Genomic DNA, 13,371 nt, shown 5'->3' on the forward strand with positions numbered 1-13,371 from the left:
TGCTGTCACTGCACAGTAACAGCTGGAAGAAGGGCAGCTGTCCCGATGCTGTTCTGCCTGCTGGGACCCTGCACTCATGAAAAAAACGCTTGTTGCCACTGTAGGTGAATTAATGTGTCAAAAGGCCGACTTGATCAACAAATTGATTAGAGAAGACAAACTCACATGTACTCTGCCATCTTTGACAGCTGGCCCATCTTCAGCAAGTCGAAGGATGAATAAGCCCATGTTGTATTCCTTTCCTCCTCGAAGACTGAATCCAAACCCTCGAGGGCCCCTTTCCAACTCTACTGGGAAACAGCCAGGATTCTGTGCAGAAGTCAGACAAAAAAAAGAGATGAGGACCTGTAGGCAGATTTAAACATTTGTTTTTTCTGGAAAAATGTTTCATGCATTTCTACACTTTGAGAAACGTGCAATCCACAATTTAAACCGAATTCATCACAACTCATGTGTGATAAGGTGTAATGGTTTCATTCTCAGTCTAAACATACAGAACATTTTTCCTTCCAAGTTTTAGATATGCATGAAACTTCTTTAAGAAACTTTGCCAAAGGGTCTGTAGTAGCCCCACTGCAAGCATTTTCTGTTTCTTTTATAATTATGAGTATTCAACTATACTAAGGAGATAAAAAAATTTACAACATAAGCAAAAACATTCTGTAAAACACTATAGTGCATTTTTATACGCAACTTTTCTACCCGTGTCTGACACGGAAACATTTTATTGTTCTGTGTTTGAATACTCTTTGGCAATGCCACTGTAGTGTCTTGACGAACGAGTATTTTGCATGTCTCCGCACCCTCTGGAGGATTACCTGTACCTGGGCATGACGGCTACCAATAACTGAAGCAACGCCAGCATCGGATTGTGTCAAGTGCTTATGCTCGGGCCAGGAAAGCCTGTAACTATTTGAAACTTCTTTTCCAGCTTCACCTTCCGTAGCTCCCCTACACAGAGGTAGAAGGACGTGGATGTTAACCTTTGCATTAACAATCCCTCTGGTCAAGCTTTTCTACCCAATCTCAGTTCCTTTTGCCAGAAGCAAAAGCTCTGTACCTGTCTGCACCAGAAGGGTTGATCTGTGCTGATCCCAGCGGTCGGTGTTGCGGAGCTGGACTCTGCCTGGCAGAGTTTGTTCCTGACGGAGGACCACGGTGTTCTAACAAATTCAAACAAAACCGACAGTCAGAGAGAACTTCCCAAATATAAAGCTAGGCACACTCACCACAAGACCACAGTGACCATCAGCGCTGTGTCTGCTGTTCCTAAGGATGCTACTGCCACAGAATCTCAGTTTAAGCTGAGCTCACCACAGTCACAAGGTGAAGAGGATTTTCCAAGGTCTAATGCCGTAAGCCAGGAACCCAAGTGCAATTAATTGGTTCTATGGAATAAATTCCTAGGAATTTTATTCTTACCTACGCTGCTTTTCCTCAGAAAAACAACACAATTTTAACCGAACCAGACGTGAACAGAAGGGTTTTAGACTGTCTGCAAGTTGATAAAGACCAGAAGGGATTAAGGCTAGTCAGATCCATGAAGTTGGTTCAGCTATTCAATACAATAAAATTTTCTAAGAGATGGAGAATAATGTCCATTTGAGAACATATCCCTTTTTAAAGGTAAGAGGAGAATGAGAATCTGCAGGGGCAATGAGGATTCACAAGTGAATGTCAACTCATTTAAGGCACAACGGAGAGTTTGCTACGGGCCAGCTATAGGAAAGGTTACGAACTGATCCCACAATCACACTGGAGGGTCTAGTTCACCGACAAGGTTATCAACAAGAATTTTAAAGTGTTTCGCCTTCTCCCAAAGGCTAAGTAAAAATTAAAGTATAATGACATTTTAATAAAATCTTTTATTAAAAGATTCCCTTCCATGCAAAATAGAGCGATTGTGCACTTTACAATAAATCCAATGCATTTATGAAGAAAACATGTTTCAGGATACAAAATGTCTCTGTCACTTAAGAGTAATGAACAGTAGTCTATGCGAAAAGCTGCCTCTTAGGCTAGAACCTGAAATGGCAAGTGGTGGCCCAAGATGAACTTATGTACTGAATTATAAACTAATAAACTTCTTTTCCTTATAAGGGTTAAAAAAAAAAAATCCCAAGCACCCAAACTAGAGATGTTCCAGTCCCCTGTTAGGTGCACCACATTACTGCATTTCTCAGTTAAGAACAAACCCACCCCAGTAAAATATACAAAGCGCTGAAACATCTTAAGGGAAGGAAAACACAATGCATATTATTAGAGTGAATTTCTCAGGTATGTAAGACCTCCCCAAGTCCTTCACAGGACTGCTTGGTGCTATGACTATGACGTGCCTTAAAGAGGTTTTACTCTAGAGACAAAATGTCAACTTTTACTCCTGGTTTATACTTGGAGTTTTAATTTAGAAGCACAGGCAAGAAAAATGCCATCTGTTTGTACAAATTCTCCGGTCCTCTTTTCAGCCTGCTCTCTTGTGTTTCCAGCTAATACATGACAAAAGCTGACAGGCTCCTGCTTTTGTGAAAAATGTTAAAGAATGTCTTCTGGCGCATGAAGTGGAATTCGTTTATTCGTATGAAAAGCAAAGATCACAGATCTGTGAAAGCTAGGAGGGAGAGGGAAGGGGTACAAGGCAGTATTTTCATTGTCAGTCTCAGAGGACAGCACTGAAGATGATGCACTGGGGAGCAGCAAACTCTGTTAGGGTTTAGCCTTTGTGATGCTCAACAGCTTCTGGCAAAATGGGCATTTTTCTCTTTGGAGCTGCATCCTGCATCTTCCTTGGTGTTAACCACTGTCTCGTGAACCAGCCCTGTGAAGCTCAGCTCTCTCCCTGCAGCCCAGCGGGGAAAAGGCCTGAAGCCCCGACTAATTCACATCCACTCTGGCTTTCTACAGGAGTCTGCTGTACAGAGGATTATGCTGTGAGCTAAACTGTATTTCTCCAGCTAAATCAATGAGAATTTTAAGTGGTGATACATTCCCATTTCTGTGGAACAGGCTCTGCTCTCTCCTTCATTGCCACAAATTCTTCACATCTGAAACACACCAACTCCAGCTCCTCTAAGCCACACATTTTTTCTGACTGGTCTCTTCAATCTAGTTTTATCACCTGCTACTGACTCTTTTTTTCCCCTCTCTGTTGATTCTCCTCAGGTTCTTGTTTTATCTCTACATTTTGGCTCCAAATCTGTAACTGAGGAAGTGGGAAAAGCTAAGTTCTTACACAGAGTCCAGGTAAGGTCATGCACAAATAAGGGATGATAATGTTACATTCAGAAAGCTTATTTTGAAAACAAAGCTGATTAAGAGTCCTGGAGAAACAGATCTATTGCAACCAACTCAAACTTCAGCTGCATTATAAACATTGCCCTGGGCAACTGCTTTCACATGTGTTCCTTCAAACGGGAATGAATTAGATTTGATAAAAATTAAAATCTTAATAGAAAAATAACGATTTATAGAAGTCTCTCTGCTTCAAGCATTAACAAAAAGGAAAATTAAGTCTTTGAAATTCTGTATTACAGGATGAGATAGCACGTTAAGTATTTGCAATGAATGTGAAATTAGAGAATCATCTGCTGGCTTTATTCACATTCTGGCTTTAGGTATTTATTATTTAGAGGGTGAAGAAAGCCAACTTTCTAGCAAAATAATGATAGCGAGTTTAATTAAACCTACAAGCAGCAATCCAGAAAAATGCAGTGGTAAGCAGGGTTGGAAAACAGCTTTTCTCTTCAAACGATTGGATTTTACATATTTATAGTGAACTGTTTGTGTAGGAACAATACCATATTGAACGCAGTGTTGCATGGGAGCTTTCATTAAAAATACGGTCTCTAAAGATGGGACTTTACGGTCACAAATACTCACTTTGCTGCTTAGATGACACGGCAGTTGCGTGTGAAGAATTTGCTAGCAGCCTGGGAGGCGCTGCAGGAAAACCCCGAGTAAGGTTTTCATGGTGGGATGTGACCATTTTTGAAAGCGCATCTTTGGCAGACAGAAGAACTACAGGATGTTTCTGTTGTATCCCGGGGATGCAGCGTTAGGCAATTTGTGTATTTTAGCATGGCAGGAAGGAAAAACTCAGAGTGCCTAAATGGAGTGGATCTGGGAAGCAGGTGTCCCTGTGGCCTTAGAGCACCCTAGCTCTGCCTGGCAGAGCCGCTCCAGAGCGTCCCAGGAGCACCTCCCTCTACCGGAACAAAGCTCCTGGCAGCCACTGCAGCAGCAGGAGACGGCACTGTCCAGGGGTGAGAAGATTTTCTCTCTGTCGTCCCGTCAGTCTGCTGTAGCTCTCCCAGGAGAGGTCATTTCTCCTTGGTTGAAGAATACAAGGTCTGGACAGGACACGTTTCCATGGGAGCAGCAGTCTCTCTCTCTCACATGAGAAACTGTAAGAATTTCTCTTACCCTGCACTGTATTGTTAATACTTGTATCTTATTTTTCAATATAACCACCTCGGCAGCTGCCTCTCTCTGCCCCACCTGCCTTCAGCTCTTCCAGAGCAAACAGATGAGCTTCACTCTTCTCTTTAATTTCCAAATATCTTAAAATACTCCACTTTAAGTGAATTAACTTCAGAAGTTACAAACATTAGACTTCAGCAGCATGGTAGGACCCATCCACCTGATGGGGCCACGCACCCTCCTTACCTTCCTCAGCCACGACAGTCAGAGTCACCACGTTGCCCGCGTCCTTGATCAGCTGCACTATGCTGTCATGTGAGAGCTCAACGATGGATTGACCATTCACCGCCGAGATGCGGTCTCCCACTTTCAGCTTCCCACACTGGTCAGCGGGGCTCCCATCTATAACTCGCCCGATCTTGTGAGGAATCACTAGGAAATCAAGAACAGGCACAGCAACACGATTAATATTCATGTCAGATAAGCATCACACAGACCTAGAATTGCCACAGTCATCCCAGAGACCGCTCCTGCTCTAAACGGCGGCACTGCTAGCACAAGAAAAGCCTCAAATAATGAAGAAAGCTTCACTCAGTAGAGTGAATGGAAATGCCAACCCCTGACAGCATGGCCTTGTCACGTACAAGGTGTTGTGCCTAAAGGAAAACATGGGAAGGAAGCAGGTCACATCTGCAAAGGGATGAGTAAGACCATGTGTCCCAGGAGCGCTCTGAAGCAGTTTGTTTTGCCGCTCATAATGTATTGTTTTCCATTTCATGCATAGACCCTGGAACACTGTGTGGACTCAGAGACAGTTATGGACATCCAGTTTAACACAGTCATTAGAAATCTGGATGCATGGGTTAACTCTTCCTCCTTGCAACCAGAAATTAAGCCTTAAATACACTTCAAAAGGAAATCAAACTTCTCCTGCCAGAGCCTAACTTAGTAACCTGGTGAACACCTCAGCAGTGACCCTCGGCACACCCAGGCAGCGCAGCAAGGTGTGCTAGATCAGCTCTGCACAGACCCGTTCCCTATTCCTGCTCTCCAGGATGAACTTGCACCTGTAAAAACTGGCTTGAATGTTAGCTGGCTCTCCTGGCTTGGTTTCCTCAATTCATCCCATAGCGACACTCTGCTCTGTATACAGACTCCTCTAGAGGCCAAAGCAATGGGGCCAGAAAAGACAGAACAGGGAAAAGAGGGAATTTTATGAGAAGTAGAAGGAAAAAAAGACTGCTTTTAGTTACACCCCCCAGATGCAGGAATGAGCAGAACTAAAAAGGCACAAGGAGGGAGGGATGCTCCACTCCAGCACGGTGCTTCCTCCAGCGCCCCTCCCGTGGGAGAGCACCGCCACGGCCCCAGCGGCTCCCGCGCCTTCCCTGCCAAGAGCCGTGCCGCTGCTCAGGGAGAGATCCTGTTCTATGGTTTGCTGACCCGAAGATGGCACTTGGCAGCCAGCAAGATGCCATTGAGACAGGAGGAGCCTACCAAAACCTGGGGCAAAAGAGCGGCTCGTTGAGCTGCCTGCGTGCTGACGTGGCTCTGACAGAGCAGACTCGCATTACATCAAAGCACATCAGTCAGCATGCTTTCCCACGTGTCTAAACCAGCCTTTCATTCATCTGGATGCCTGAAAGCATAGTAAATTGGCTTCTGTCCTTCCCAAATCCCTCATCAGGGCTCTTCTGCGCAGGAACTGCTGCACCACTCCTTTGTAACTCATTTCCAAACACCTCTCCAGACTGACCTCCACATGTTTCATAAATGCTTTTCCTGGTACCTCACGTAAAAGCCTGTTTGCATCTCCAAAGGCTGAAGTGGGTTTGATGGATACCTGTTTTCTGTAGTTGCTGCTCTCCCAAACATGCTTTTCTCTGAGGGATCGGAGAGGTGAGGAACATTATGCGCCTGTCAGGATTATCAGCTGGCTTTTCAGAACCGTGACAGCAAATCTGAAACACTTTCACAGCGTCATCAGCCACCCAAGATTCAAAAGCCATTAAGGATTGTTTTAATGAGCTAGCACATGCAGAAGTTACTGCAAAGGAACAGACATTGATGCCTTCTAGCATTTACCATGAGTTTAAATTTTAATTACACTTTCCTTAATAGACTGGTTTTTTAAGTATTATATAAACCTAAGAGCCAACTGTGAAGAGTAAAGCACTGCAGGGTTGCAGACTCAATTGCTGACTGCTTGTTTTAAAATATCCTGGATTTAGAACACAGTAGCTTCATGTTAAACAGTGGCACAGAAAAGTTCTGCGCAGCACAGCCTGTGGATGCACCAGCGTCTCTTTTTTCCTGCGTGTTAGAAACAGCCTGGACCACAGGGCTTATGTTTCCAGCACTGGAATTGGTTTCTGTTGTTTCTACTTTCAGTTCTAGTATCAAATAACCAGGGATTTGCAGCAGGTCCTCAGACGAAAATGTTATCTGTAGTAAAGTTATCACAGAATACCAATGTATTATAGAATAATTCTGTTTATAATATTTTTTTCTTAATATCTGACTGACCAGACAGCACACTGTCAACACACGGCCACTCTGATGTGGGACACAATCATCTGCGCAGCATCATGCACTGGAGGGTGACAGCTCACCCTGCCGTTGCCACGGGAACCCAACAGCAGTGGGCAGCTCCACGCGTGGACCACTGCAGCTGCGCCGTCCCACCGCGTCAGGCGCTTCCAGCGCGGCTGGCTTTAACGTTCTTGAAAAGGTATCGTCTGAGCCAAGACTGCATCACACTCTAAATATCTATCTGAATACGAATTCAGCACAATGTTATTTAGAAACGGTTTTTTTCTGTGCTCCTGCTGTTTTATTATTGTGCAGTAAAATAAAGTGGAAAACCAGAAGAAAGTGTCTGAGGCTCAATAAGAGAGACACACTTTCGAGCCATCATTATGTCTGTCTGGAACCAGCTGAGGAAGTTTCAAAAGGGTGATTTACACTAAGGAACTAAGGAAACCAAGTAAGGATTTCAGGAGTTATCTGTACCTTAATGTCAGCCAATTGAGTTCGTTTGTGGGTGAACACGCTGAACTGGCTTGTATTTTGAGGGCTGACACAGATAACCCAAACTTGATGGCCAAAGGGAATGAATCTCAGAAAGATGATCCTACTCGCCACCTCATGCAAAAAATATTCAATAGCCTCTACCTGGCACTGCTAGGGAAGTAGCAGCCATCAGCACGAGGAATACAAATGCTCTTAATTACACTGAGCAGACCTGCTCCTGTACAGGGGGTCACAGATCTTTCCATTACTTGGGTTGGACTCCAAGGCTTCCTGCAAGCAGCTTCTCTCATTCACTTCTGCTCACAATGTTTCTTTTTATTTTTGCTTTTAACCTTGGTTATTTTGCTGTTTATCTTTACAACTATGCCTGAAGCCACATCCATATATCAGAACTGTAATACCAGAGCATGCTACTTTTTCATTTTGATGATCTTTCTAGACAAACACACTATCTGCCTGACAGCAACAACTTCATTGCTTTCTTCCAAGTACTGCAGTCTCTACTTTCTCAGATCCCCAATGTAAGAAATTCTACCTGATTAGGTAATATGAAGCCAAGGTGAAACTATACTTCCATTAAAACACCTATGAATTAACGCAGTGTGAGAATCTACATCACCACCCACAGCCTGACAACTATCCACGTCCTGAAGACTGCCCTGCGCCAAGTGCACGCTCCTGTGTACGGGCTGGTTGTATGTGATATACTTTCTCCCTGCTCCCCACTTATGTCACAGTTGGGTGAAAAAGAGCATAAACATGAAGCAAGACAGACCAAGCTGTCTTGGGTTGGGTTGTGAAATAGTGAGAGTGAAAGACCACTGTTATCTACGCAGAGTGCTGTGTAGGTAACACCAGCACATCAAAGAGAAACCCCTGAAGAAGCCCCAGCCCTGCACATGCCTGCTAATGCCAGCAGCACCTTTGGTACGAGCACCATGCAGTGAGGCTGGGCAGTGACAACGCCGCCAGAACACGGCACTTACCACCAGGAGGAGGTTTGTTCTTTGAGGTGAGGATGACGAAGCCAAATCCTTCGTTCTCCTTCCGCTGCAGACGGACATCATAGACCTCTGGGGACTGCTGGTTTGCAAACTCTACCCGATTCAGTCGGGGAGAGCCGTTTTGCGTCAAGACAGGCTGCGACTCCTCCTCCTCCGGTTGCTTTTCCCCTTGCAGGTAACAGACAAACAACAAATAAGGAAAAAACAATACTGCTGTTTTACCAAGCAACTACAGCAAAACTGTACATCTCAGTATCAGTGCCAGCATGAGGAAACACTGTCTGCCTGGGAAAGTAAGGGGTGAGTCCATTAACAATACAATTTGGATCAAGCAGAAATCAGATGCAGGATAAAGCATTCAAAGGCCCAGAGTCCTACACAGGTGTGCAGTTATGCAAGGAAAGCCTGCTGCACACTGGTTGCACACAGCCGAATGGACTTGGCAGTGTGTACACAGACTTTGTCAGTGATCTGATGCCTTTTTATAGTAAAAAAACCATGGTGGCTTTTCTGCATGCTACAAGTAAAACATCTACGGCAGAGATCCAGCTACAAACTACAGCTTATTACTATCTTAAGTGAGGAACAACTGTTTACTTGGAACAATGGAAACGTTTTTTAAAAGGCAGTTTGAAGACTGAAGCCAGGCTTTCTTTTAGGAAACCTACAAAATTTTGGTCCTGAAGTAGTCTATCTATCAGAAGGCATCTTAAAGAAATTGAAATTGATCTTAAAAATACTTTTTCCTTTTACTTGTATATACTCAGAATTAATGGTTGAATAATGCCATGGAAAGGTAATACTGGTTGCTAATCGGAACAGGGGACCACTATCAGTTCTCCTGAACCCCATCCCAGCTCTGTCATTCACATCATCAGCATCATCCAGTCAAGGACAATAATCTTCTGTACACTGCCCATCTGGACACTGATCTAAAACTGCAGAATCACAAGATGCTGCCCTGAATCATCTCTGATTTGAATGCACTTATTTTTGCTACACATAAGATGCTAAAAGCCTTGAGAATACAGCATGTTGTACAGCAAAGAGATTGTGTTATTACTCAATTTGCATAGCATTAGTGGCTGTTCTAACTAATATCTGTAAAAAGGGTTGAAGAAAACTCCACTGCCATCATAATTTTCAGAGCCTTACCTGTGCAAGCAGTGCAAACTAGCAAGCACCAAGGTGTCAGCTTATTAAATTCTGCTTTTCTCCACTTACTCAATTATAGCTGACCCTCCTGAATCTCAGGCTGCTCAGCTCTAGTGCAATAATTGGTAAGTTTCAGAGCAGCTTTAGTCAATTTGATTACAAAAACTTAGGTGTTCCTTTAGCCAGATCTGTGTCCTGCAGTACCCTCTCCAGACAGACAGACACATACCACCAAAGAAGATCTTTCTCCGGACTGTGAGCAGCACCTGACCATTCCGTGCAGCACTGGTCATTAAGTCCAAAACTTGTTTGTGCGACTTCCCTTTAACAGGGACTCCATCAATACACATCAGCTCATCCGCAGCTCGAAGCCTGCCGTCTTTTTCTGCTGCTCCCAACGGGATTATGGCTCCAATATAAATCTGTCAGCAGAGCAGAGTCAGGGGGTTTGAATGGCAGAACATGAACTCACCAGAACATGTAATGGTTGGAATCCAGGTGAATCCAGACAGATAAGGGCTTTTGGGAAGATATTTTTAAAGATTATCTGACTGTCCAATTCTAGCAGAAACACAGCCAGCGAGTATACTTTGCACAAGCTGACTCAGTGGATACAATTTGGGGGCTCAAAGCATTCAGTAAATACACAAAGTCTGGGGGGGGATTTTTAGTTCTTATTTCCATGAATTCTGGAAGCATCACTATCTCTGAGTATATTTCTCAGTTTGTTAAAAAGCCCAACTTTTGACATAAGTATACACTGTGTTCTTATTACATATATATGATTTCTCAGACATTATTGAAACGAAAGCCTCTGTCATTTATTCAACTTATTTTTTTACCAAAACTAGGCCATAGAGACTGGGGAAGAAGTACAAGCTTTTGAAAGAACACAAATTCACTGCTGAAAAGTAGACAGTTCCATGCTTGAAGATTTTTCAGTGCACAGCTTTTGGTGATTAGATAATGAATTCAAACAGCTGCACTCCCCTTATCAATTTTGCCTACCCCCACCTCATAAAGTGCTACTAAATATAACACAGATAAGAACACCACACACTACTTCATATGCTAGAATCACATTCAGGTTAAACAAAAGATTAAGAATAATTATGTCCAGTAGTTGCTGGAGGTTAAGCAATGGGGGGCAGATCATCTGCACACAGCATTCATGACATTAGCTTGACACTTACCAACAGCTATGGCTGTTATGGAAACAAAACACCACAAATGCTATAAAAGTGCAACAGAAGTAAGATTGTTTTGTTTTGCTCTTCCTTTTCTTTAAATGCATGTTACGGGGAGAAAAAAAAGGGCTAGCACTGGATCACAGCTGTGAATGGGAAAAAATGTATTCCTTAACTGTGATCAAAAAGCAACCTGAGTATCTACTCCAAAAGCTCTTCCTCTTAACTTGGCAGCTGAAGGAACAGCCCCTGACATATGAAGTCTTATCACTTCTTCCCAGAGAAAAATTTTTGCATTTTTGGAAATAGAGGGGAGTCTCCTAAAGCCTGCCATCGGAGGAACAGACTACCCAGGGGTTTCTGCACTGGCATTTGCCCCTCTGCCTCCAACTCCGCCGTTCCTTGGCAATTACCTCTCAAGCAGAGAGTCATCCAAGTCCAACTGAAACAGGTCTGCAGGCTGAGGTCAGGAAACACAACTACACTGACGACTTAAAATCATAACTGAACTCTAGTCACTGACCAGGTTAAAGCAAACCAGGCTCTAACTAGTATTCTTTCTCCTGTGCAAACATCAGAGCTACATTTTGATGCCAGTTACAATGCAAAACAACACCAACATGCATTTGCAGAGGAAGCCAGTCTTAACAGGTTCTGCTTCAAGGCTTTCACAAAAATCCTGAAGCAGCACATTTTTTATTTTCTGAGATGAGAGGGAAAAACACAAGGCAAATAAAAGCCTGAAAGAGTGCACTGGAAAGGCTGTGCTTGTCTCCTTGAGACGAATCCACCAGAAACCACACTGACTGACAGAACAAAATGCATTTTTGAAAATTTGGCGGGAGAGGTGGGGGAAAAGGGGTGCAACACAATCCCAAATCTTGCCTTGTTTCACTGGACTGCATTCAAAAGAATGGCCTGACGGAGTTCTTGCAGGGTAAGCAGCAGCTTCCTTCCACTCATCTGCTCCCCAGGATGCACCAACGTGCACGGCTCACTGAGCATTACCAGGGCACACTTTGTGCCAAGACCACCGTCGGGAACAGGTGGAAATGGGCAAAGGCTGAGCACCAGCGCTGCCCTTTTGAGTGCCCCCGAGACACAACAACAACTACAGAAACACCATCAGTATTATCAGCCTGACAAACTGCTGCCAAAGACTCTAGATAGTGGAAAGGGCACAGGAGCCTCGCAGATTAAAGTCAGCCACGAAGAGGAAAAAAAGAAAGGTAATCTGAATCAATTCTTGATCTTTAAAAGGCAGTTACTGAATTGATCAATTCTGCCATCACTGAACTGTTTAAATGAGAGGGAAACAGAGGATGACAGAGTAGGAGTCATTCTAACAGTAATACTGTAAGATAACACATTGGCAACTGTAAACTGTTTCACTTACGGGCTGATCTGGTCCATCCCCTCCAAGCACCCGGAAACCAAAGCCTGACTCTTGTTTTCGCAGGAAAACATCCAAATCTCTTGTGTTTGGAGCTAAGACAAAGCAACATTTCAAAACACGTAAGGAGCCATCTTTGATTATTGAAAATTATGTTTTTGTGGTGCATTTTGACTCTTCTTATCGACAGAACACAGTAACCAGAAATACAGTAAATAATTCAAACAGTCAAATCTTCAGTGACGTTCTCTTTCCAAAATGGAAAAATAAATTTTAAAGAGAAGGCTGAAAAAGGACAGGATAGATTGATGAATGCCAAAGGAGAAATCACAGCTGCCTTCATACGGTGGGCCAGGATAAAATCTGGTCTGTAATACAACTCAGAGCTACCTTCTATAAACTCTGAAATGGTCAGGTCTACTTCAGTTTACTTCAGAACTAGATCATCCTTGAGACTGTTTCTATGATTAACTGCTTTATCATAAATATGGTTGAAACATATTGTATCTTTTATTTAAAAAGGAATTCCAGAGATTTCTAATTTCTGTATGAATTACGCATTTCTTGAAATGTTTTATCTACAGGAAGTTAACAAACTCAATACAAAAGTCACAGCAGTTTTACCACACATATGACACAAAAAATTCCTTCATAATTGAGTATTTCCAAGTTGAAGCTGATATACTCACGTTTGTCCTCATATATAGTCTTAGACTTCAGGTAGACTTCCGAAGGGTCTAGTTTAGGAGAGCCTGGTCGTACAGCAGTGGGTGGAAATGGCATCGGCTGCGGGATGGGATCGCCAACAGCTTCCAAACTACCTGAACTGTCCTGCTTGTCCTTCTGAAACAGACCCCACCCCACAAAATCCGTATTAAATCAAAAGCATAACTGAATTTGTGTATGTGTGCACACAAAGACAATAAACATCGTGCAGAGGTGAAATGCAGGGCAAAACAAGGGAATAGGGGAATAATATTACAACTCAACGTAGCTTTTCCAATGTATGTGTCTGACCGGACTACTGAAGTCTTCCTCACAGGCCACAGATTTCTACTGAAGACTGGGCTTAGAAAGGGGGTTTGAAGAGACTGACGCTCAGAGATGAGTAGAGCTAGCCAGCTCCTGGCGGTTACTGACACCCAGGACGAAGCAGGGCATACAGGACCGGTCACGTTCAGAG

The 13,371-nt window shown here is 43.5% G+C and overlaps 1 protein-coding gene across 5 annotated transcripts in view; it reads right to left on the bottom strand.

The window, feature by feature from the left end:
- The window catches only part of MAGI3 (membrane associated guanylate kinase, WW and PDZ domain containing 3), an 83,127-nt gene that overhangs the window by 7,635 nt on the left and 62,121 nt on the right, over positions 1 to 13,371 (bottom strand). For 3 of the 5 annotated variants that reach the window (XM_076358156.1, XM_076358159.1, XM_076358160.1), the window contains exons 12-19: positions 12,878 to 13,031; positions 12,192 to 12,283; positions 9,838 to 10,030; positions 8,436 to 8,621; positions 4,663 to 4,848; positions 1,061 to 1,163; positions 819 to 951; positions 166 to 309 (exon numbers count right to left, since the gene is read on the bottom strand). In XM_076358156.1, coding sequence (XP_076214271.1) covers positions 166 to 309; positions 819 to 951; positions 1,061 to 1,163; positions 4,663 to 4,848; positions 8,436 to 8,621; positions 9,838 to 10,030; positions 12,192 to 12,283; positions 12,878 to 13,031 — 1,191 coding nt within the window. The remainder of the gene's footprint in view (positions 1 to 165; positions 310 to 818; positions 952 to 1,060; positions 1,164 to 4,662; positions 4,849 to 8,435; positions 8,622 to 9,837; positions 10,031 to 12,191; positions 12,284 to 12,877; positions 13,032 to 13,371) is intronic. The other 2 variants (XM_076358158.1, XM_076358161.1) reach the window with 1 other exon arrangement.

This window comes from Aptenodytes patagonicus, chromosome 22 (assembly GCF_965638725.1).
Source record: "Aptenodytes patagonicus chromosome 22, bAptPat1.pri.cur, whole genome shotgun sequence".
Classification (NCBI taxonomy): Eukaryota; Metazoa; Chordata; class Aves; order Sphenisciformes; family Spheniscidae; genus Aptenodytes; species Aptenodytes patagonicus.